Raw genomic sequence first — 27,631 nt, 5'->3', positions numbered from 1 at the left:
TTTTCAACTCAATACCTCTTTTAGGTCAGAAAAATCCTTACAGGCCGTGTTTCCATATTAAAACTATTTAAATGGCACCAGAATTGAAATAAGATTATAAAATATTAATTAATAATAATTATGAGGTTCGATAACTATGATTACGATACAATAATTTTGAAGATTTATGATTTCAATGATCTAAGCACACACACGGATGACAGTCTATTATAAATCGTAAATACAAAATTCCCTTTGAAAATCCACTATAGCGTGCCTAATGCATCAAGTCCCTGAGCATAGAATAATTCAATTCTTCACATGAACTGGACTGTTAGCTATTTCATATAATTTACTATGTTGTCAGGAAAATACAGAAACCATTTACTTATCAGACTTCTCTTTAAGTGTATTAAATTCCAGCTACATTTCTGCTCAATTCTTGAATCTATAAAAGGCCTATTTTTAGATGAACCTTGTAACGTTGAACCATGGGAAAATGTCAAGGTAGCATGACACCTGAGACAGCCTCCACATCTCCTCATAAGGAAGGGAATTAGAATCTTCAACAATTCAATGCGATAAATGGCTCCAGATAAATGGCTGGTCGACCATGAAAACAAATCTGGAGCCTGCAGCTTTTGAATCATGTGACCACTAAGAATGGGCGCTACTGGCGCTAAAGAATTTCAGCAGACGTATGTAGAATGACACAATGAGATATGTAGAATGACATCATGACAGCTTCATTAAGGATTGCAATTCGCACTTTAAGTAACTTTATCCATCCCAGTGGAGAATAATAATTAACCATAATAATACATAAATTTTCTACTTAAAGATTTAATGAGATTAAGAAAAATAAAATAAATATTTAGAAAAACTTTAAACTTTCAAATGAAATAATTATAACTTCTATTTAAATACACTGGTGGACAAAATTAAGAGATGGAAGACATTTTCCCAAATATCTCAAAAAATACTGAATATAAATAAATGAAATTTTGTATGGATATAGCTTATACCATGATAATAAAGTATGCAAAACAAAAATGAAAGTGCCATTCACTGGCAAGACCTATTGCCAATAAATCCAATGTAGTCTGAACTTAAGGATAAAAAATGACAATAAAAGTGAGGCTTGTACAGTGTGTGTTGCCTCTAGTAGGGTGTATGGTCACCCCTGACAGACAGACAGCATGCATACTCGTTATGCATGCTGTCTGTCCCTTATGTTAATAAGGGAGTTAAGGAGGGGTTGTGGAAGACCCTCTATTCTTCCACCAGAGCAATTTTTAACTCTTGAATGGTTCTGGGGGAAGGTTGGCGCATCGCAGTAGCTCTCCCAAGAGCATCCCAAGCATGTTCAATAGGATTCAGGTCTGGGGATTTGGCTGGCCAATCCATTCGTTGAATGTCCTCGCTTTCCTGATACTCATCAACCATGAGAGCCCTATGTGGTCGCGCATTGTCGTCCATAAAAATGAACTCAGGGCCAACAGCGCCCCTGAAAAGACGCACATAGGGCTCTAGGACCTCCTGCCTGTACCTCTGGGCATTCACGGAACCATTGTCAAACAGATGGAGCGGTATGCGGGTATCTTGCATGATCCCTGCCCAAACCATGAGTCCTCCACCAGCATAATGGTCCCTTTCGATAATGTTGCTGGGATGGTATCGGGTTCCAGGTTCCCTCCATATCAATAACCGTACAGAATCAGGTTGTAGACTGAATCTGGACTCATCGGTGAAGAGAACATTAGCCCATTAAAGCTGTGTCCAATTCTGATGTTGTCTGCACCATTCTGCAAGCGCTCTTTTGTGGGAAGGAGTGAGTGGGATGCAAATAGCGGGCTTCCTGGCATACAACCCTCTTTCATGGAGTCTTCTGGAAACTGTCTTACTCGAAATTGATGTTCCTGTAGCAGCCGTGAGGTCCCTAGACAATTGAGTGGCTGTAGCCGTCTCCTCTGGCGCTTAGCTGAAACGAACAAATACCGGTCTTCATTGGCCGTTGTAGCCCTCGGGAGACCTTGTCCTGGTCGTCTGCATACTGTCCCACTAGTTTTAAATTGACTCCACAAATTGGAAATGACGCTTGGTGTTATATCCAATACCCTAGCAACCTGAGCTTGGGACTGACCTGCCTCAAGTATACTCACAATTCTCCACCCATTACCGTCGTCTAAACGATGATGTTCACTCATTTCACCTAAAAACCAGCAAGAAACAACACGATTATTCAAAAAAATGCACAAAAATCTGCAACTGTGTTGAAGAGTGGAATGAGATGAACAGCTCGATGCGGACATTTATACCTCCTGCTGGCTTAGCAACGCCCACAATAATACGTAAACTTATCTCAGGGCCAATAGCGCTACAGTGACCATATATGGCAATCAACTGTCCAGGGTTTGTGCGGTATTTTTAGAGAAATGTGCGAAAATGCTTTCCATCTCTTAATTTTGTCCACCAGTGTAACTTATTCAATAAAAATATGAAAATACTTTTCTATAGTTTAAAAAAATGTTTTAAGAGCTTTTTTCTAAACATAATACAAAACTCCGACTTACAGCATTTCATTAAGTAATGAACTGATGAAATGATTGAAAAGATCTTTGTTAAATGTGATTGTGAACCGATTATAACTGATAACTCAGTATTCTTTAAAGTTTTATCAAGGAGAAACAAAGTACTCCTTAACATTTCTGATGACACAGTTTTGGTAGTTTCAATGAGCCAAACAACAGCCTGTAAATAAGAAAACAGTATATGAAAGAAAAATTCACTTTTAAAAATACCATTTCATAAAAAAAATAACAATACAATATGAGACTAAATATTTAAAAAGGAGAATATTACCTCGCAGCAAATTGCACTTAAATGCACAATGTCATCTGAAGAATCATTAGGAATATTTCTATCCGGAAGAGACTCTTGAGTCACTAAAAAGCTACATGTGCAAGGAACAATGAAAAACAATATTTCCCAAAATGATTTTTCTGAAAATAACTTATGCATACGTGATTGATGTTTAGAAGTTCTAGGTAAAAGAGTCATAAAATCTGCTAAATGTTGTAACAATGTACTCTGAGCAGAACGATAGAGAGCACTTCCAGGACTTTCAGTAATTCCCAAAAATGGATCATTTGATTTAGATGATAAATATTTTTCAGTGCAGGATACAAGCCTTGCTCCTAGAATGAGGCATTGCTCGAGAATAGGAAGCTGAAAATCCTAGAAAAGAAAACATAAGTAATTCTGCAAATGCTTTGTTTGACACAAACAAATCATTAAAAGTTACTAATCACAAAATACAATCATTGATATGAAAACGCACCATCTATAAACAGACATGTAAATTTAAAGACAGAAAATTTTAAATATACTTCCTTCACAAGCAGTCTCTTCATTTCCGAATAAACACAAACAATATTAACTATATATGATCAAGTAAATAAGTCAGATTATAAAAACAGGCAAAAGTTCAAATTTAAAGAGAAAATAGGTATCAAGTAGTCAAAGCAAATATAGTTTTTAATGTTCAAGACAAAAGTTCAGTGAGTATTCTCTGTAAATCCCACAATAAACATAAGTAGAAACGAATTCAATTAAATGCAAAGAGCCGTTAGGAAACACCATGTTTTTCTTATGGCTATTTTATACTGAACAGGAATATCATACAAGAAGGGGAATATTTGTACTACTATATATATATACGGATATTTGCAACATTTCAAATAATGGAAAGAATGGTATAGATCAAGAAATCAAATAAATGATTTGATGCAAGAAATATTGCCGCTTTTCAATTATGTTCAGTAGTGCTGTTCAGTTTGAAAATTTGGACTCACCATTCTCTCTCTCTAAAAAAAAAAATAAGACAGGATACTTTACATAATCACTATTCAACAGCATTTAGCAATCTAACAAAAATGTGAAATAGCTTGCACCACTTATTTTATTATTAAAAAGCATTTAATACACAAGGCACATAATAACTTTTTGTGTTAGCAAAATAATGCTACCATCTAGAGGAAAAAGTCACTATATTCTAGATTCTGTCAAGCAAATAATCATAAATATCTATATGTAATAATATAATTTCAGATACAGTAAATACATAAGAAAAATGAAAAGAATACGATTATTATTATTATTCTTTACTTCTGCACATACTCCAGAGTGAAAAAAGCAAATTCAGATTTTCATTGTGAGTGCATATCAGCAGCAAGTTTGTCTTCACATTTACCATAACAGATAAGAGATAGCAAGAAGGGGAGAAGAATTTTCCTTAATAATATTTTGAATATTGTAATGCAACGTGTATATCTAAGAAAAATGGTTGAAATAAGAAACATTCATTGTATTATGCTATAGGTATTTTAAATAACATCTGAATGCAATGCACGGTATGAAAATAAGAACGACTTTTTTTGCAATTTTAAAATTATTTTAGAATATTTACTTACTTTTGAAATCATGACTGTTAGTATATCCTCATATTTTAAATGACTCAATAAGTGTGCACATTCTTTTGCTGGAGATAGGCTACTGAAACACCGTTCCTTGATGAATTTCAAATACCAATCCTGAAATAAAATGTTATAAAATTAATTGTAATTGATGTAAAATGATTTTAAATAAATCAAAAGAATTCAAAACTAAAACTAAAAAAGAGAGAGAATTTTAGAGTTCCTATATAACATTTACAAATACAAGTGGATCTCAAATTAGAAACCTCTCTCTCAAAAAAAAAAATTATTTGGCCAATTTCCCCCAAATTTCATCATGTTCTCTCATGCGTATAACATTTCGATTTCTGACAAAAAGAAAAATTTAGCTCATATTTCAGCCGCTAAGGGGAAAAATGGAGTTCTGAAGTAGGCAATTTACATTTTTCTTAATATACCTAACAACAGTCTTTAATGTGCACAATAAAGTGTTTCAATATGCAATAACTTTTATAGTAATCACATGAAATTAACAACAAATTCGACAGTATGACTAAAAAACTATTTGTGCAAAAATTTCAGTGAATCACATGCAGAACCACTATATCATCAGAAATACGGCTAGATATACCTTCCATATTTGCTCTAGAAATTGCATTTGATGCATAACACAGTCTGCAGTAGAATAATTAATGTAAATGATTCGCTTGGAGGTGGGATGCAAGTCGTTGAATTCTGACTTTTCAAATAGCAATTTCGGAACATTGCCCTATTATTAACTATTTAAATATCCCCACAGCCAAGAATCAAAAGATTTAGATAGGATGACCAAAGCGCCGAAGATGTTGAAAAGCAAGGTGGTCAACATTTCTGCTGTTTGAATTTCCCTGACCTTTCCTGGTTTTTCCCTTCCCAGGTTCCCTGACATTTTTCTGACATTTCTAATATCTTCACAACGATGTCGCTTTATTTTATCCTCTTCAATTATTGCAAAATATGTAATAAACTTTATTTGAAATACTGTCTTACTCTTTTAACTGAAATCAATGTAAAATAAAATTTAATTCTCAGAAAGAAAAATAAATTTCACTTATTGAATTTCAGATTAAATATGTAAAACTCTTCCATCTCTCTTATTTGCAAACATATTAACTAACATTAAAAGATACACGCTCATCTAGACAAACTTTTTGCCAACCAGTCATATCTCTGAACTGTTTATCAAATTTACTCACGAAAAATGTCGTACAAAAATATATGCACATTGGCGGAATGCTTAAGAATGAAATGATTTGTTACATTCCAGTGGGCTCTCCCCTATCCATACTGTTTACCAACAGGACAATCAGAACTGAACAATAATTTTACTAACAGAAAAAAAAAATATCCTTTACAAATAAAAAAAATGAAATCTCTGCATCCAAATAAGAAAAATTCTAAAATGAAATCAAAATAGCACTGACTTTTAGCTCACCAACTACAATAAAAACATCGCTTAAACATTGGCTCAATGCTTAACCCGTAAAATAGAGAAAAGGTGGGAAATTGGTTCTTTTTTTCAATTTTCAATCGGTCAAAAAATGTTCTTCACAAAAGATAACATGAATGTTGTTAATTTTTGCGGCATACAGTTTCATAGACACAAAAACATATAAAAAAATGCAGCCCTCCTATTAAAAAAAAAAAAAAAAAATCTGAAAAAGTTACAAGAGGCATGTATACCTATAATGCATCAAACAAATTAATTTCTCGTTTTTAATATTATTTTTAAATCATATTAAACACGAGATATTAGATTTATAGTATAAATTATTTTGTTGAATGTAATGGGAATTTTAAACGAACACAAAATAAAAAAAAATGTTAAAAGAAAAAATTAGCAATAACGTCCATTTCATGTCGTCCATAACATCCATTAATATGAATATAGTAATCTGCCTTCATGCTTAAAAATAAACAAAATAAAAAAAATTGTTGTTACTTTTCAATAATCTCAGCATGGTTTTTGAAGACAGCAAATTTATTGGACATAGAAAACGAAAAGAAAAGAACACAGGTATTGACAATTACGCACACAGCATCTTGTTCGCGGGAAGAATGGTGCCGGAACGAAGCGCCAGAAGCGTAGTCACACAGATATTCCTACGCGAGAAAAATAGTCCGCTCGCTTCATCCCAACACACCCCTCCTGCGAGTGACATTTTTCGAGCATTTATAATACACATAAAAATTAAATGCACACAACAATACAAAAAATTATATGTACATACAAAAATTAAGAAATTAACGAAATATTTTTCACAGAATACTTCAGTTTTTCTTCACTAACAGCTTTTGTAAGAAAATCTGCAATTAAACATTCTGTTTGAACATATTCTAATTTAATTACATTATCTTTCAACAAATCTTTCACAAAATGAAAACGTAAATTCATATGTCTTGATTTATTTGAAGACCTGGTGCACTTAATCCACTGAATTGCTGCTTGACTATCTGAATTTAAGGTTACAGCATTATTTATAAATTGTTTACAGTTTAACTCAGTTAATAAGTTTACAGTCCAAATAATGTCTTTACATATTTCAGAAATAGCAAATAACTCAGCTTCACATGTTGACAGACTGACACTTTTTTGTTTATGACATTTCCATGAAATTAATGAATTACCTAATTTAATTACACCACCAGAAAATGATTTGCCATTTTCTGCATTCCCCCAACTAGCATCAGAACTTGCATTAAGAAAACCAAACTTACTATCAAAAACAATTTTTTATCTTTTGAACCCATTAAATATCTTAGTACTCTTTTAGCTGAATTATAGTGCCTTTTTTCTGGTTTATGATTAAATTGTGACAAATATGTTGTTACAAATGATAAATCAGGCCGCGTTCTATTAGCTAAATAGAAAAGTTCACCAATTAATTCTTGATACATCGTGATGTCAACCAGTTCATTTGTGGAAGGGAAACTCTTATCTTCTCCTTTTACAATTGGAGTTTTAACACTTTTACATTTTTCTAGGTTATGTTTAACCAATAATGATTCAATATATTCAAATTGACACAGACCAATACCATTTTCATGTTTTACAATTTCTATACCTAAAAATTTAACGGTTTTGTTCTCTTGTAATTCAAATATGCTTTTGATGCTATTTACAATCTCTTGATACATTTCATCATTATTAGAAAAAATTGCTAAATCATCTACATACATACATAATATAAAAATATTTTTATCAACAGTTTTAATGAATACACAATTGTCAGAGGCCAGTTGCATCAATCCTAATTTTTCTAATTCACCTTTTATAGTCATATACCAGTTTCTACCAGATTGTGGTAAGCAACTTACAAACTCTTTTGCAACTTACAAATTTTTTCATCTCCAATTAATTTTTCATAACCAGGTGGAGGTAACATATAAACAGTTTCTTCAATATCACTATATAAATATGCAGTTTTAACATCAAAGAACTTAAAAGATAAATTTAATTTAGATGCAAGTGCCATTAACATTCTGAAAGATTCGATGTTCACAACGGGTGAATAAGACTCGGAAAAATCTTTATTTTTTATTTGATTAAAACCTGCTGCTACAAGTCTCGCTTTATATTTTGTTTCACCAGAGTTACCTTGTCTTAAAGAATATACCCATTTACTTTTTATTAATTTTGTTTTTGCAGGCTTATTTACTATTTCCCAAACTTCATGTTTATTTAACGAATCCAATTCATTTTTCATTGCTCTTTCCCAATTCTTCCAATCAGCACTATTTTTTGCCTCTAAGTATGTATTCGGAATGTTATAAACTACATTAGCTGACATTTGTTTAGATTTGAATCTTTCCGAACGTCTGACTGGAATCTGATTTACGATATTATTACTACTTGATTCAACATCTGGTGTTTCGTTTTCATCCCCCATAGCGGCGTGTGTCTGACGCGAAGTTCTAATATGGTATAGAATTGATGAATCACTATTCTCATCCTCTGCCGATTCATCAGGAATTTCTAAACTAGATATTTCATTTTTTGTTTTTTTATTTATCTCGCATGCCGCTGGAGAAGTTTCAAGCAGTGAATTAATATCTCAAGTTTCTGCTTTCGTTTTCCCCAAATACGTACTACCTTTTAAAGATTCATTGAATTTAACTGATCTCTCTTCTATTATTTTTCGGCTTTTGATGTCATAAATTCGATAACCCTTTCTTTTTCTAGCGTATCCTAGCATTATACCACGTTTCCCTGGAACTTCAAATTTATTTCTCATTACTTTCGGAACGTGAAAATAAGCCACACAGCCGAATTTTTTAAGATAATTTAATTTCGGTTTTCTACCTGTCCAAATTTCAAGGGGTATTTTTTCTTTTCCTTTACGTGGGGTTACATTAGACACTTGGGTGCTACAATTAATGGCTTCGGCCCAAAATTTTAATGGAAGCTCACTTTCATATAACAAAGATCTAGCCCTTTCTAAAAGAATGCGGTTCGCCCTTTCAGCTTTACCGTTACTTTCACTATTGTATGGAATAGTTTTTTCATGAAATATTCCTGAATTAGCAAGATAAGTATCAAGTTGTTCATTTACAAATTCTAAGCCATTGTCAGTTCTTAATTTTTTAATTCTTTTATCGGTTAAATTTTCATATTTGGCTTTAAATTGTGAAAATATATTAAACACTTCATTTTTATTTTTTAAGAAATAAGTAAAATACATGCCAGAAAAATCACCCACCAATATCATGAAATATTTTGCGCCACCAAATGATTCAGGTTGAATAGGACCACACAGATCAGCATGAATCAACTCAAGAATTTCAGAACTTTGATTTACGGCAATATTAGGCTGAGTTTTTCTGGTTATCTTACTTATATCACAAGTTTCACATCTAAAATCATTAATATCAATATAATCTTTCATTTTAAGCATATATTTAGGATTTAAATGACATAATCTGTAATGCCAAATCTCATAATTACTAGTGGATTGCTTAGAAAAATAACACTCTGAATTATACAATGGATCCAAATATAATTCTAATCTATTGTTATTTTTAAATGCTTTAGTAACTAAATTATTATCTTTACCAAAAATCAACATACAATTATTATTCGATTTAATTTTACAACCCTTATCCATCAAACAAGTTACTGACAATAAATTATATCTTAGTTCAGGAACATAGCTAACATTAGTAATTGTTAAATTTCTAGGATTATTACTTACAGTTTTTGTTTTAACTGTTTCAATTCCCTCACACAAAATTTTAGAGTCTTTACCAGCTAAATAAATATCCCTTGTTTCAGGGATTATTTTTTCAAACCACATACTGTCTTTGGCCATATGACAAGAAGCTCCACTGTCCAGCAACCATATTTTATCACTTAGGCTTTCTTCTTGATGAGAAGTAGTAAACACATCACTAACACTTCGTCGTTTTGTTGATTGATTGGCACGATATTGTGCATTTCTCCTTTGATTATTTTCATTACATGGAGCACTTCTACTAGCATTTTTATTCGTGTAAAAGCAGTCCTTGGCGATATGATTTGGGCGTCTGCAGATGTAACAGAGCCTTACACCAGAACTTTTGTTTTTTCTAGAATAAAACACTTCCGCACTGATTCCTTCAGCGCGAGTACTCGTCGGCGAATAACAGGTATTTTCTTCTTCACGTAAAATTTCTAATATTTAGTCCATTGACTTGTCACGTTGGGTTTTGAGAATTTCTCGCACTTTAGAGAATTTTCCTTTCAGTCCGCGCACTGTATAATAAACGAACTCCCTAGGTGTGACATCCAGTCCTAAAGAATGACATTTTTTAGCAATTTCTCTTGCTCTGGCAACATAATCGTTTGCCGATTCATTATTTTTCATTTGAAGATTTTTCAATTCATTGCCGGCATCTATTTTGCGGTCTTCTGCTTGACCCGTAAATGTTGACTTTATTTTATCCCAAAGAATTTTTGCATTTTCCTCTGCAGCGAACTGTAGGGCCTGTTCATCTGACAATGATAACTTAATGTAAGCAACGGCGTCAGAATTTTTCTGGTTCCATTCTGCTGCATCTTTTTCACTTATATTATCTGGTTTCACCGAGGATATAACAGAGTCCAATCTTTTCAAACTCAGCGCTGCCTGTATTTTCAATGCCCAAATGAAATAATTAGTTCCATTCAGCTCAGGGACATTTAATTTATCCATGCTGGCAATTTCGTTTTTGACAGTTTCGTTTCAGTCACACAGTTCACTTAGAAATTTTAACGAAACATTTACCACGAACCAGAACCACGGACTGCTACCAATTTGTTGTTACTTTTCAATAATCTCAGCATGGTTTTTGAAGACAGCACATTTATTGGACATAGAAAACGAAAAGAAAAGAACACAGGTATTGACAATTACGCACACAGCATCTTGTTCACGGGAGGAATGGTGCCGGAACGAAGCGCCAGAAGCGTAGTCACACAGATATTCCTACGCGAGAAAAATAGTCCGCTCGCTTCATCCCAACAAAAATGTTTTATGGTAATAATAGCAATAATGTCCGATACTTCAAAATTCAACAAAAAAAAATCTCTAAGAAGAGGAAAAAAATAATTATTGTAAAATACTTAAAATATAATTAAAATAAATTATTTTGGAATTATAATAATAGGTCAATATTTTACAACAGTTTTGAATATCAATACCCGAAATTCATACTTTCACTCTCGTAACACGTGTTATATCGACTTGACATTCGAAGGAAGAAAAGGGAGGAGGGTATTAGTTCCATGTATATCTTTTTAAATAAAAGAGACCCATTAACGCTTAAAATCAGAACAGTAAAAAGAGCTGGACTTCAGTTAGGCTGCCTTTTCTCATAGTACGCAAAACCCTTTTCGCTAATTATGTCGATAATTTGACGTTCTGAAAAAAAAAGCAAACAAAAACTTTCGGCGAAAATATTATATATTTATACATATATGCAAAAAATTAGATATGGTGGTTAATCTTTCTCTTCCATAGTCTGTTTTAGACTATCAATAAAAGTTTGATTTTCATAAGTCGCTACAGATGTTTCATTCTACTTGTGAAAAAATACCCGCGGTTTATCATGTTCGATAAAAATTACCCATTTATAGAAGAATTTCCAATTTTATAATAAATGTCCCTTATTTTTTCCGACCTCCCAGAATTCTTTGACTATTCCCGATTTTTCCGGTCAGCTAGACACCTTGAAAGTGACCTGTTAACCACTCTGTTATCCGCAATGTGTTACCATAATAATGCTTGATAAGGCCAAATGATGTACATGGGTGTAACATCTTGCATAAAGATTATGGCGTGAAGACAATTTCCCTGTGTCGAAATTATTAAATTCTAAAGCATCAAAAGATACCTAGAGCCAGTAATAGAACATATAATAGTTTTGAAATCTTGTCATCGTAAAAGTAAGGACCAATTACAAAAGATGAGGTGAAATTATGCCACACTGTCATTTTTTGGAGCATGGGATAGAATTTATTGATGAAAGTAGCATTTGCAAGTACTACAGAAAGTAGTACTACACAGTACTTGTCAAGGCCATTTTTCATTCACTGTCGTCCGGGCAGTGAATATGAAAGCAAATGTTTTCTGTACCACATTATTAAGAGATAGCAGTTGTTGAGTATGAAAAATTTTAAACCGATAAAATCAAGACATTTCTCTTAGTTATCCACATAGTTGTATATGACATATTCAACTCCTGTGATATCGCATGAGCACTACTGCTACCAAGTGCACTTACTGCAACTTATTCCATTACTGCAGTTACAAATTCTTTGACTTCCTGCTGACGCGTTAGTTTCAGGGCGGTTTTAGTTTAGTTTAGTTAAATTAATGTCCCTTTGTAAAGCAACACTGGGGTTATTTTGGGACGGACCTCGTAATTTTGAAACACGGTCAGATGACGAGGACGACACCTGAGCTGGCACTCCCCTGTCCAGACCAGACCACACCACACCAGCTGGAGAACGTTTGGGCTTAACATGCAACAGATCGCCTTAAACGACGACTCTTCAGTGGAATCGGGTCTCGAACCTGAAACCCTACGGCTCACGAGCCGAGACCTTACCACCAGCCCACCGCGGCTCTAATTTACAGGTGGATGTTCCGGTCTCTTCAGAGCATAAGACAAATTTCGAAGATTTGTAATTGTCAGAGGGACTATTCATAAATCTTTAGCATGCTGAAATGTTTTAACTGTGACAGAAGTATTATTGTTTTATTGATAAAACAGCTTAATAAGTAATGCGCGACCTGGTAAAGTCAGTTTCATGACGGAGTATACATTAAACTAAAAATTCGTCCAAGACTCTGGATAGGAAGAAGATGTTGTGCATGCTATGTAAATTGCCTATTCTACAGCACTGTTTACTCCCCTAGCGGCTGAAATATGAAGCAAATGTTCCATTCAGAAATCGAAATTGCATATTCAGGAAACAATGTGTACGAAAATGGGTTGAAATTGGCCAAGTAGTTTCCCCTACAGAAAAATCTAAATACAGTCTGTTTAATTTAAATCAACTTGCATATACATATAATTTTACTAGTCATTTTTTAAAATTCTTATATGAATGTATCTAATGTAGGTCAGTTTTAGCAGACATAAGAGTTTTTCAATGATGCACTATTAACCCTCAACAATATTTCATTAAAAAAACTACCTGCAGTTGAATAATTTTCCAAAAAATATAGAAAAAAGTAAAATCTATAATATTAGTGATTCATTAAGACCAATCATATCGAGAAAGAACAAGATAATTTTAAGGGCACTTTCTGTAATCTTTCAACATTTGTCAATGACAAAGGATGTAAGTGAATGCATCGATTTTAATAGTCATTCCAATTCGAAAAAGAGAAAATATTGTGTTTAGATTTAGTGCAACTCTATATGGAATGCATTGTTTGTAGTAAATAGACACTCTTCATTCTTTTTCAACAAGTTACTAAAAAAATTCAAATCGCAAACACAATTAAACCTGATATCCAAATATTATAACACTCAGAAATTCAAAAGTAAACAAACTATAAAAAAATTCAAAATAAACCTAACAACGCATATTTTATGAATAAAAAATAACATGTTTGAGGTATAAATTACTTTAAAAATAGGCCTAAAGCATCTCAAAAATTGTTTACAAAAGATTAACTAAGTAATACATTTTCCAATCTTTTTGTTTCATTGAATATTTTGTAGGAAAATCAGAAGATATTTAAATATTAACAGAAATGTTCCTAAAATGAGGATTCTTGGTTGATACATTAAGAGCAGCAGGAAAAATTTACAACAGAAGTAGTATATTTCAGAAAATAGTTTTTAAAAAAATAACATTTGAGGTTTTAACAAACAATTGCAACATTAAGCATATTAATTATATTCAAATTCATTTTTCTCTCTTACTTTATTGAGTTCAATGTGCTGAATTTGAATCACTGGCTCTATCAATGGATGAGCTGATGTTGGAGATTCTTCTTCAGATAATAAAACCTTCATTTTTTCACAAAGTGCAATAAAATTTGGATGTCTGAAAAATGCAAATAAATTAAATACAAAATATGAAATATTTCCTTAGTTTCTAAACTCAATTATTTCGAAATTTTTCTATTTATATAAAGTAGTTTTCTTTTTTATCATATAATTACTACAAAAAAAATTAAATTTCAAATTTAAGACTCAGTCTAAAATAAATACACATGCAAAAGCTGAACACAGATTTAAATAATTAGTTTAGAATTCCTCTTTCATTAAGCAAAAAAAGCCTAAAGATGCCTTTCATTAGCCTAAAGATGATATTGTGAAATTCGCAATAAAATATCATACTCGGCACTCAATCCTTGAGATAATTTACAGACAGACTTTAAAAAAAATTTCATTATTAAGTTTCAAAAAAGATTACATATTAATGTGAAACATACACTGTTGAATGCTTATTTATGCTTGACCTAAAAAACATGATGGACCAAATTTTGTTTAACTTCAAACTTATTGCCTTCATATGGAAATATTTTAAAACAATGATAACAAAATCAGATTAAAATTTATGAGAACAATCATTGAAATCTTGAAAGCAAATCATAACACTGGATATATTAAGGAAACCAATAATTCGACATATTAACATACAATTTTTTTTATTTTTTAATTTCAGGATCTGCCAGTAGTTTTTGAAATGGAAATAAACTTTTAAGTTTACGGACAAATAAAACAGCAAAAAGCTATAAAAACAGGACAAGAAACAAGGATTTATAGAATTAAAACATTGTTATCAAAGAATAAGGGAACAAAAACAATTTATCAGAGCAAAAGGTTAATACAATTTATGATTTTTAAGTTGGATAAAAAATAAATTTTCCAGACAAGGAAACAAACCATAATGGCAATATGTATTAATTATATTAACAAAAAATTATTGATAAATATTCTATTCAACTTTTAGTAAAATAATTTTTTATTTCATTTAAAGCAAGAAAAATTCTGGATGAACGCAAATACTATCACGAATCCTTTGATAAATGTAACTTTGAATCGTGCACAAAAGGAATATCATAGTCATATATTTGATGCATATGATGTGAAATTTCAATACTGTGGTTTAAAGCATCAGAAAATAATTTTGGTGGTTTAATTAACCCCATCAGTGAACATAAGAAAAAAGTAAAATTAATTAGCAAGGAACAGACAGAAATAAATACAGAAATTACAAAGAGAAATAATTCAGGTTTCTAGAAAACAGCTGAAGATTCCTTTAAATTTCTATAAAACATTGGTTTTAAGAAATAGCTGGGAAGAAACAGTAAGACTCAAAACTATGAAAAAAATTAAATAACACAAACTTTACCTTTAATCGAGACAGTAAATAAAGCAGGGGTGTTTGTGGGACCCCAAAAAATCCCCGGAAACTTTTACGGACTTACTACCGGCATTTTGGAGTTTCGAGAAGGGGGGGGGGGAGAAATGAAAAATTACAATTATGAAGTATTGAATGACCTAATTATAAAAGTTCAATGAATTACTTTTTTTGCAAAATTAATAACCATAAATTTTCAAACATATAAACTACTACATTTTATGCAAATCTTTTAAATTACCTGAATTAATTCTTTTAAAAAAAATTATCTAATTTCTGCTGCTTTTTTTTTATTTTCTGATGTTTGTGGGCTTGTCTTTCTTTTGTGGTGAACTTCATAATTGCAGGAAGGTTGACTTTTATTTTCCTCATTTACAGTTGAAGAAATTTCCTCGAGAACTGCACATGCAGAGGTAGAAGCAGTTTGCTTTTCTGCTAATGTAGAAGGTTTTTCAGAGACTTTTATAGGTGACTCATCTGAAATACATGTTTTTAAGTCCTCTTGATATGTTTTCCAACTTCTGTTCATATTCAGTAAGAGATCTTTGTGAATTGGATCAGTCATTGGATTTTTTGAGCCATATTTTTCACATGAGGTTTCTTTAGAAGCCATTAAATCATATTTAATAGTCTGCACTGCATCTAGGGAATCAATCTTAAGAGAGGTTCTATAGTCAGTGACAAGTGCATCCATTAAGTTGAATGCACTTTCCACTAATGGGCCATGGAAGCAGCTAAGGCAGGCTTTGACCAATTTAGCCAATGTAGGATACTTATAATCATTTGTGAAATCATCTTTTAAATTAAAAACTTTAGACCAATATTTATCAATTGTACACTTGACTTGATTTCCACTTTCATCAGATGTGTGGAGCATTTCTTTGGTGATATCAATATCACTCTGGTATAACCTTATTTCAGCTTCTACTTTTGACTTTTCATTATCACTAAAAATATGGGACATAAAAGATGATAATTTTTCAAAAGCTAATATTGTACTGGTTTTACCTCTTAGCTCTGGATCTAATGCTGTAAAACTAATTAGATATGAATTTTTAAGGGGTAATTTCTGTTTCATATGCTGAAATTTCTAAATGAAATTCTCTTGCGTACATAAATAAAAAAATATTTCAATAAGCGAAACGAAAAATTTACACGTGCATCAATAAATGAAACGAAAATTTTACACAGCGGAGAAAAAAAAGTTGCGAAGCGATCAATGACAAATAGCTGATACGGCGAAAAATCCCCCTTCTCTACTTATTGGCGCCACGCCAGTAGAGATAAGACCTTTGAACCCAGAGTCACGTTATCGCACATCTGGTCGAACGAAGTCTCCCCCTTTTTTTTCTGCCGCGCCTGCTTGCCGAAAAGAATCCAGAAGAGAATGTCCGAGAACCGGGGGAATGAGTCATAACTCGCAATAAGGAAAGAACAAAAAAGAAGTTTTTTCCCCCTTTTCACGCATTATCACTGCCTTTGGAGAAAGAAAGGAAAAGTTTTCACCACACACACTGACCTTGCATTTTCTGCTTTAAAAGCAAACAAAATTACCCAGATCAAAATAAATAATTCATTATTATTCCTACTTCCTTTTGAACGACGATCCCCGGAAATTCCGGGGATCGAAGTTCAAAATCCCCGGAGCACAAACACCCCTGATAAAGATATAATTTTAAAAATTCACCATCTTATAAAAAAGAAATAACAGCTGAAAATACTATTTCATACGAATGATGTATTCATATACTCTGTGGCATAGCCATGAAGATTGCAAAGGAGCATATGTGTCCTCTCCTTCCAAGATTTCTCCTCGAAATTGAAATACTTCAGAATTTTCTTTTACTATACTATTAAAAATTCTTTAAACTTAAAAAAAAAAAAAAAAAAAAAAAAAGCTCCCCCCCCCCCCTCAAGTTTAAGTTTTTTCATCACAAACAGAAAAAAATTATTTCATACCATCAAGTCCTAAAAACAGAAAAGAAAATTTAACGTTGTCTATGAAAAATTGTCTTGGGTCAGTATTTGAAGACGCAGAAAATGCGTGCATCCTTAAAGAAGATGTTTGCTGCCCCTCCTCCAGCTGACAAAGAACTACAGGAGGCATTTTTTTTTTTTCAGTCATCTACGAGCACTTGAAATAGATCTTCTGAGAGTGAGCATCTCAGCGTATCAAATCTTTGCGGAGTCGAATCGTTCACGAGCGGTGGTCAAAGCTCTCGCGTTCCGTAGACAAACTGCTGTTAGAAAATCTGGTTCGATCTACTTTCTTTTGTTCAAATTGCTATATTTATAATTTTAAATTTTAACTTTGCTTGAATCTTTTCTTAATTTTTCGATTCGACAATCGATGAGAGAAAGTAGCATTCGCTTTTAACTTATTTTAACTCCAGAGAAAAACATTCCAAACGTCAATTTGAAGAGGAAAAGTGGGCATTAAATAACAATGAAGAAATAGAAAATTACCTATCTGAATCGGAAACGGAAATAAAAGTGCAAAGCTTAGTAATTAACTATTTTTCGGAAATTACCTCAAAATGATATAAAAGCGAGAAGCAATACGAAATGATATATATACGAGAAAAATTGTAAATTCGTATTTTTGGAAACTTTTTCCTGTTATAAAAACAACAATTTTCTGTGCTCGAAATGAGTTTCGTTTAAAAGAACATCGTCATTATGGCCACATTTACGGAACAAATGAAAGCAAGGAATACAATCATTACAAAGAGAAGATTCCTCAACTGCTTAAATACCAAACTGATGCAAGAGATGAAATGTTGAAAGAGCATTTCAAATCATCTGCTAATAATCGTTAATATCGTCTAAAATACAAAAAGAAATAATGTATGCTTAGAACAAAATTAAAAAAAAAAACTATTCATAAATAAAATGAAACTAATGTTTATCTACTAAAGTGGATGAAATCATATTTTTTTGTTTGATAAAGCAAGTCTCTTTAATATATAAGATTTTTAGAAAGTTAAGAAAACAAATTCTAATCAAAGATTTTTTTAACAGTTTGTGTTTTTAATTTCTATACTTGGAGAAGATCTAGCGAACAGAATTTTGAAAACCTTAGAATCATTCGGTCTAAATTTAAGTTATATAAGAGGCCAAGTATATGATGCTGTTATCTAGTCTGGAACATTCAACAGTGTACAAGCCAAAGAGAAAAATTTTCATCAGCACTTCATGCAGATTCCGCTTCTCATTTTCTAAATTTTTCTAACTCAAATACATGTCAGATTAGGCATTCATAATTGCTTTGGAATCATTGAAAATCTTTATTCGTTCATGAATGCAGATAAAAGAAATAGTGCTTTGCAGGATAATATATTAAAACTGTGATCTTCTTCCAGGAAAGAAGCTTTGAAAAAAAAATGATATCCTACATGTTAGAAAGAGATTGGAGAATGATTCATGGTTCTTGAATTAATTGGAAACTGGATTAAAGGATTCGTCTGGTAGGGCCTAAATTCATTTAAATACACTGAGAAGTTCTACATTCATTTATTTTATTTTCGAAAGAAAAAACACTTTCTCTTATGCTACCCTTATCTATGATTTTTCAATCCAAGGAAATGAAACTTCACTGCTGCGTTTCAATCATGCTTTCATATTGTTAAAGAACCTAAAATGATTCACAGTAAAGCAGAGGCGAGTTCTTCATTTCTATTTTCTAAAAATCAGAATCGATTTTAAAACAAACTAAAAATGAGGACAACAGAATTTTTCTTTCACATCTAGCAAAATATAATCTCATCGTTTAAATATTTCAGTAGAATCACCTGATTCTTATTTTAGGACAACCATTTTTATAATCTATCTCTAGATGCTATGATTTTTATAGAAGAAAAATTCACAAAACAGTTTTGAATTTTTTTATAACTCGATTAAATTATATCAATGCTTGAACATTTTTAAACAGGAGAAATAAAACAGATATACTATATTCTATATACTTTTTTCAAGTGATGATTCTAAATTAAAGAAGTTGCTTTTTTCATGGCAATGACGATATTCACTTCCTGTCCCCTCGCGAATTTAATTTCTGAGTACGCCATTGTATATGTAAAAAATGAATCAAGGGGGTTGGTTTTGTTTCTGAAATAGCTTATTTTATTTTTGCCCAACATAGTTCTTGATATTTGTATCTTCTAATAAAAAATGCAAAAAATTTGTTTTAAAACGGGGAAATTATAAAATTCGCCCATAATTTCAAAATACAATTTTCCAATACATAAAATAAAAATGACGCAATTCACAAAATAGAATTTTTATATCAATACTGGGATAAAACGAAATAAAAATCATACCTTCGAGTAATTCCATTTAATTTAAAATTGTTCAAAAATTTTTCAATATCTTGAATAGACAGCTGGCAAGCACTTGGTTCCGAGAGAAGAATTTCCATTCTTTTGCAAGCCAATCTGTCACACATGCTTGATATAATAAGATGGTGAGTAGTAAAAAAATGATCTGCCAAAAGGTTCAACAACTTTCCAGATTGTGAGAGATGTATATTTTCCAAACAACGCAATGCTTGTTTCCAGAATTTTGGCTGAAATAAGTACAAAATCGAAATACTATTAACAGAGGTTAACAATAAGATTTACCTTTGAACCAAATAAAATCTGTTTAATTTGTTGAAAATAATTTTCATGAGCCATTCATTTTCGATATTATCTTAATGTAACTCAGAATAAATGAGAATCAACTATGATATCTAAGAAGGAAAAAAATTATGTAATCAAAAATATCATAAAAAAAATTATATTTACATAATAGGACAGTATAATTTCTTCTTTCTTTTTTTCAACTCCAACAGTATAATTAAATATTTTTTTAATTTCCATGAAACATGCTTTCATTACATACTCTGCTTGTGTTTGTTGATTCTTCTCCGTTTCTGATAACCGGATGCTGCCAATGCTTATGTGATTGAAGTACATGTAAAAAGTGGCAGCGCGAGTCACTCTCTCAGATCTTTAAGTTTCGAGTTAAACCGTTGATGCGCATTTATTGCTCGCATGTTCCATCTACTTCATTTCACTCTTTTATATTAACAGGTTATGGGCCAAGAGTGATAGATTAGTTATAGCGTTTTTAAAGGGGTTTTAGACACTGAACATTTGAATGAAACGGAACTGTTCGGCTCTTTTCCAAAACGGCTGAAAGCCAAGTGACAGTTTGAAATTTTCAATAAGAGCAACTATGAAACATGAAAACTATAGGTATTGGCAGAGCTGATCAAAGAAGACAGGTTCAAATATGTTTCGGAACTCACTCCTAGGTTTGAATATAAGAAAGCCTACTACAGTTGTAAGATTGAAGACGGCAAAACGAAGGCGCATTTTAATCTCTGTATTTAGCCAACATAGAGTTAGGTGTTTCATGTAAACAGATTACAATTAACGTAGACAATCACAGTGCCATAAAATAGCTGAAAATTCGCTATTTGATAACAGAACTAACAACATTGCTATAAGGCACTACTCTATTCTTGAAAACAAAATTTTCTATTAAGCATGTCTGAAATGGGGGTTGGCAATTTTACAAAGTCTTGGCACATTAAAGCCTTATGAATGTTTGAAAATAATTAAATGCAACTGATTTAAGTTGCAATAAATTGAGCTATTTCATTTTATATTTTTAGTAATGCTAATAAACTTTAGATTTGTCTCGCGGTGAAAGGAAATGTTGATGTTCGCTATATCTAATATTTGTATACACCCAATGCTCACATAATTTACGCGCTAGCATCGAAAGTGGCTGTATGGGTAACTATTTCGAATCATAAAGTTCCATATCATTGTGGATATGTAATTATTAATCGTATGTATGTTTTGTCTAGTTCAAAATATGCATGTTATCTCCTCATTTCCTTTTATCCCATTCACTCATTTAACCTAGCAGTTTTTAATTCAAATTACAGATAATAATTGACAAAAAAATTTCAAGCATCACAGTCAAAAATAGTCTCTAATATTTACAGATACAGGCTGTCCAGTAAAAGAGAAATACGAAATAATTTTCTTAAGTATTGCATCCAGAATATATACTTTCAAATAAAAAGTTTTATTCAAAAAGGTTGGTAATCGTATGAAAATACTTTGCAGATGTGGATTTGGAAGATGTGAAAAGTGTATATTTGAAAGATATGAAATAGTAAAATATTTATTATACATTCCTCTACTAATACACAGTCGCTTTTCAATCAGCAAATTTCGCAAATATATTAAAAGGCAAATTTATTAATTTCGATAATTTATCCATACCTATAAATAGTGTTCAATAGGCTCTTCCATATACAATTGAAGGACAATACTAATACAGAAATAGGTTATTAAAAAGATGGAATTAGAAAATAATAATGAGTTTATAAAACGTTAATAAATCTATGAAAAATGGAGATTTGATACACTAATTGAAGTATTAACAGAAAATATTCCAAATGTGAAGCTTTGATACATACACTATTTGAATTTTTTTAATAACAATTGTGTCTATATTCTCATCATTTGAATATCATGAAAGGCTTCTTGAATTTATCAATATCTGATAAGTCTACTGCAGATGTGTTATAGACAACAAAATATAAGCCACCCAATAAATTAAAGGGAAAATATAATATGCTTTAGATAAAAATATCATGCACAAAACTGCAAACAAACAATTTTGTATTCTTATTAAGTATTAAACTATTTCCTTGATATGTCTCAACTTTTCACTTTCCCTATTTTCTCTCCACCCTTTTTTTCCCTACTAGGTCGATGTTGCAATTATCGATAAATCAAACAGAACAACACTCATTGTGCACGATTTAAAATAAAATTCAAACAGCAGAGATGCGATACATATCTGAATATAGGATTTTTTTTACATTGAATAAATATGTATTTCGGCAGCAAATATCTCTATTTAAATTTGTGATAAACATCTTTAAATTTAAATATAAAAACTTTTTTTTTTTTACAAATTCTGCAGATGAAAACATGAAACTGTATATTTACAGATAAATATAAGAGGAACAGTCTATTAATAAGGATTTTTTACATTACAGAGGGAATACAAAACATTAACCCTTTTAACATCAGTCCCACAGAAACAAATGTTTTCACACAATTATGCATCTTATATAAATAAACTTTGTAACTGAAAATATATTTCTGGGTGCAAAATTTAAGGATCAGAAGCATCCAAATATTTCGAATAACGTGTTTTTGAATGTTTTAGAAAATTGCTGCAAAGCATCATTGCAGTTATATTTCAGTATTTATTAATTATAAAAAATTGAAACGCAGGTCGTATATTTTGAATCAGTCCATTAAGCATAAATCTCTAATTCATCTAAATGTGAAGTGTAAGCCTGGTCCAGGACTATCTTCTCTTTTAAGATATGTACAGTTTGTTTATATGGATTTATATGGAGGAAAAAAACTCTTTTAGAAAAGTGTTTAAATTATAAAAACAAAGGAAAAAAAATAATGCTTTAACAAAACAGAGTGAAAGTGCCCGAGATTGTCAAAACTAACTTGTTTGATTAATTACACCAATTTTTGGAATGATGCAGTTGTTACGTTTAATAATGGTTATGTACAGCCAACCACCTTTATTCTGGCATTGCTCATAATACAATCCTAAATAAGGTGTCATTTGAAAAGGCTTAATGTAAAATATATCGACTTCTACTCATATTGCATTATATACTTAAGTTTAACTCACCATGCCAAATTTTGAAAAGATATTAAAGAAACCGCCCACATTATTGGAAAATGTTCATTCCGCATTTTCAGAACAATGAATAATATCCATTAGCACTTTATCAATTAAAAATAATGGACTGCTTTTGTAATTCAAGGCTATTTTTCGGAAACCAAATGCTAAAATTCTCAAGGTTTCATTTATTTAAATACAAACTATATGATAAATTATGCAATGGAGAGGAAAAATTTAAAGAAATGAAAAAAATTAAAATATGATAAATGAGATATGAAATCACCTTTCTTACAGCTTTGTGATGTGCATTTATAATCGCTTGAATCCAAAGTCCACTTGCTGCAGGATTTCTATGAATTGCACTAGAAATATAAGAGAGAGAGAGATAATTTTAAAATATTCTTTCAAATACATTATACCGAATACAAAATAAACTTCTTCATTGAATTGAGAATACAAAAAAACTTATTATTAACAGACATAATTGGAGGCACGAAAAAAATTCACGATGAATTGCATACATTTATAAAAACAGTGAAAGTAAAAGTATGTCAGCTTCTAAAGCTTCTTAGGCATTACCTAACTTATGCTATTTTTCACCATCTCGTAGTTTGTTATTTGTATAATGATTTAATCGATTTTTGATTTCGAATCTTTTTTTAATCTACCAGAAATGATAATCAATATTTACTTTTTACTACGTTCTAGAAATAGAATCTGTAACAAGTCGTACAATATAAATGAAAGAAAAAAAAATAATAACTAAATAATATTCAAAATTTTTCATTCCAAGTAATGAAGTAAAGATTTTAGTGTCCATTGGCAGGACTATGTAACACAAGATCGGTTAATAAATGAATAAATCTCCATAGAACATATAATTTATGCCTCTTTAAAATATTGCAAGAAAATACGATGGAATTGTAAAAATCTTTCAATAAACATACGAAATTAACTGAATAAGAAATATAAAGACTCTGACTAACAAACTTCAAAACAATTAAATATAAATATTGTTACAGAATTTAATCCAAGCATCATGGTTCTTCAAGGATGTACGGCAAACAGAGTCTAACAGACTCAATAACAAATAACGACGCTTTATTCAACACAAACGCACAGAAAACAAAACACAGCCGAAGCGTACACAAGAGCAGCATTAACTATAAACAGCACCATACAAGCAGCAAATCGATAATAAACAATAGTAACAGCACCAAAACGCTCAGAAAGAACTTGCATGGGTGACAATTCGCACTACTCACGCCTCTCGAATTGTCTGCTACTCTCAACCGACTATTCGTTTGAGTTGGACTCAACTAGGGCCGCTGTGGCCTGGTGGTAAGGTCTTGATTTCGGAACCGGAGGGTTTTCTGGTTCGAGACCTGATACCACCGAAGAATCGTCGTGTAAGTGGGTATGTTGCGCTTTAAATCCGTAGGGGCCAAACGTCCTCCTGCTGGCGGTGTGGAAGTTTGGCGAGGGGGTGCTAGAACAGGTGTCGTCCTCGTAATCTTACTGCGGCTCAAAATTACGAGGTCCGTCTCAAAATAGCCATTGTGTTGCTTTAAAACGGGACATTAATGTAACTAAATTAAAGGCTGGACTTCACTACTGACTGCCTACTCAACTTAATATTGTTTGACTTAGCTCTGTCTGCCACTTTTTTTACAGTTTCCGTGACAGAGCAAAGAAGGTTCTAGAAAGATCGTCTAATTCGCGTCCTGATGGAGCTGTCGCTAAGATTCTTTGCGTTTATGGAATCTTCGCATTTTTCGGCAAAGCTGTCAAATGGTCATTAAGGCCGAGGATCACTGACTCGGCAGCCATTCAGCAACCATTCGAGTTTTCTGTCAATTGTTTTTCTCATCATGAAACTAAACGCGCTAGGAAGCAAAATCATAAATTTGTAACGATTTAAACATGAAAACCTCATGAAGGACTTTAAAAATTAAAAGTAATGTAAACTTTTCACTAATTTACATTGATAAGAGGAAACCAAGCAGGAAAATTAAATCCTAATTGGGGAGTTATACTTTCAACCTAAATTACACACAAAAGAAATAATTTAAATACCAAGTATAGTTGTAAAAATTTCTTAATTTTAAATAAAACATTTTGATTAGAAAAATGTTATTTAGTATATATAAGTTTATATTTATAGTTTATATAGTTATTATAGCTAGTTTAAATAAAATTTTTCACAATTTACCTGATAAAATCTTGAACAGTAGTTTCTAATGACAAATCAATAATATCATTAACATGATTAACTATAAGCCAAGTCATTTGCACAACATCTGTTGGATTTTCACACTGCAAAGTATCATAGATAATTATTAATTGTATTATTCTCATAATATAATATTATCGGAAGCCTTAAAAATATATATATTTAATAAATCTCACCACATAATCACAAAGAAGAATGATTCCACCTCTGTGAACCATTTCCAAATTACAAGGAAGAAAGATGTTGTTCTTCTCAGTTACTTGCCTGTGAAACAATTTTTCATTACAGTAAACTATATTTGTAGAACTTCCTATGTTTTAATATAATACTTTTTCATACGACAAACTAGCAATATTAAAGCACCATTTTTTATAGAAAACATCACTAATAAATACAACCTACTCAATGCAATATATATATATATATTTTAATATTAGAAGAATGACTTCTCCTGTATAGGAAAAAAAAATAATAAGTTGGCTATTATCATTTTTGTAGAAAACCAATGACTGCAGAGTCCTGACAAATAGAGCAAAAAATTATTTATTTTTCTGTGTAAAAACGTAGTCATTAAAATAAATAATTCCCGAGTAGAGAATGAATCAAGAGTCCAGAAAAAGAATAAGGAAATCTTGGGAAAAGGGGAAATTCTAAATTCATTGCATTTAAATATATTTCAGATGATTACAAACTATTCTGATTATACCTGTTATAATAGTTATTTTACATCAAATTTAATTAAATATTTTTATTTATTTATCACAACAGAAATGCAACTCAGTATACATAAATAAAGATTTAACCACCTAGAGTGAGCAAATAAATTCATGGCTTTAAACTTTTTCTCACTCTTATAATTATTTTAAATGAAGAAAATGCCTTTGTAAAAAAAGTGGTATTCAAATCCTTTCTGGCTGATAACCTGAAGAAAATATTATTGAAACTACACATTTAAAAACAAACAATTTAATGTAGTAACGTACATGGAAATTGTGGTTGGTTCAACATCTTCAGCTTCCTGGTATGGCTGCACAATTTTAGACCAAAATTTCCTATTGTCATAATTCAATAATGTTAATATATTGCACCATTGGACAACTAATGTAGGATAAAATGGAGCAATTTTGTGAAATAAATTTTCGATTTCATTTATAGTATAATACACTGGATAATCAGATGACACTTCTTGTTCACTTAATTCTTCTTTTATAATTGTCATTGCTGAAGTAGTTAATCTCCTGAAGGTGCCTGCAAGTAAAAATAAATAAATAAATAAAAATAAGGGTAAATATTTCGAGTGTACTTTTTACACTTCTGAATACAGCACAATTTTGAAGTTAAATGATTTTAATTTAAACAAATTACATAATATTAATGTTAATTATTACAATTTAAAAATTGAGTTTAAATGGTAAGATTTAAGTAGCTAAGAGTTATAGATCTAAATAAATATAGCAGATCAAATACATTTATAAGAAAATCTCATGCTATTATTAAAAAAAAATCCTTTCAATAGTAATTGATTTGTTCTGCAAACATCCTTTCACAACCAGTTTTTGTAACCTGATAAAATCGAATAGGGCTTTCAATATTTTTTTCGTCTATTATTACTCATATTTTTAGCAATTGAACTTCTATAAAATTTCACTTTATTAACAGACCCTTTCGGGACGGGAGGCCTCCATCCTAGAGAGATGGAGCGTACACGAAAGGAATAATCCCACAGGACGGGGGTTTTGCGTTGTTAAACCTAACTTTGAAAAAAAAATCACAAAAAATAAAGTTTTAAGTCCTAATGTTGTTATTTTTCTACTTTTTAGAATATTAGTTCATTTATAACATGAATACATTCTTCCTCTGACTAATCACGTTTTTTTTTTGTCATAATAAACCAAAACTAAGGCTTTCCATAACAAAAAGAGAAGTACGCGAAATGTATCCGAAGTCTAACAGAACTGAGGGTAAAGCCCAAAAGACTAGTTACTGTTATACAATAATAATAATAATAATAAAAAAGTAAAGTAAAGAATTCGGAGGTAGATTAGAAACGCGAATGATTCTATCGTGGAAAGTTACACAACCCAGCTCTGTTTATTTACATTACTCATATCCCCCCCTACCCTACCATATCTCATACTCATATCCACTGATGAGTAAATTCTCCTGATGAGTATCATTATTCATATCCCCTGATGAGTAAAATACCAAAGGCTGAATATGAGCAAATTGAAGGTCAGGATACAAAAACTATATTTATTTCAAGAGTAATGGAAACATGGAGCCATCAAGTGGCATTTAAAAATTGTCCCAGTTTAAAATGCACGTTTGCATCACCATTCCATTAATTCAATTTTCAGAAAT

At 31.3% G+C, this 27,631-nt stretch overlaps 1 protein-coding gene across 3 annotated transcripts in view; it reads right to left on the bottom strand.

Annotated features, from left to right (window-relative positions):
• The window catches only part of LOC129958136 (huntingtin-like), a 131,236-nt gene that overhangs the window by 33,339 nt on the left and 70,266 nt on the right, over positions 1-27,631 (bottom strand). For 2 of the 3 annotated variants that reach the window (XM_056070348.1, XM_056070351.1), the window contains 9 exons: positions 26,254-26,518; positions 25,447-25,534; positions 25,250-25,353; positions 23,321-23,399; positions 19,635-19,879; positions 13,869-13,992; positions 4,452-4,571; positions 2,842-3,216; positions 2,553-2,730 (listed from right to left, as the gene is read on the bottom strand). In XM_056070348.1, coding sequence (XP_055926323.1) covers positions 2,553-2,730; positions 2,842-3,216; positions 4,452-4,571; positions 13,869-13,992; positions 19,635-19,879; positions 23,321-23,399; positions 25,250-25,353; positions 25,447-25,534; positions 26,254-26,518 — 1,578 coding nt within the window. The remainder of the gene's footprint in view (positions 1-2,552; positions 2,731-2,841; positions 3,217-4,451; positions 4,572-13,868; positions 13,993-19,634; positions 19,880-23,320; positions 23,400-25,249; positions 25,354-25,446; positions 25,535-26,253; positions 26,519-27,631) is intronic. The other variant, XM_056070350.1, reaches the window with a different exon arrangement.

The sequence above is a fragment of the Argiope bruennichi genome, chromosome X1 (assembly GCF_947563725.1).
Source record: "Argiope bruennichi chromosome X1, qqArgBrue1.1, whole genome shotgun sequence".
Taxonomy (NCBI): domain Eukaryota; kingdom Metazoa; phylum Arthropoda; class Arachnida; order Araneae; family Araneidae; genus Argiope; species Argiope bruennichi.
Note: the sequence above shows the minus strand (reverse complement) of the source record. Positions and strands in the feature narration are given on the sequence as shown.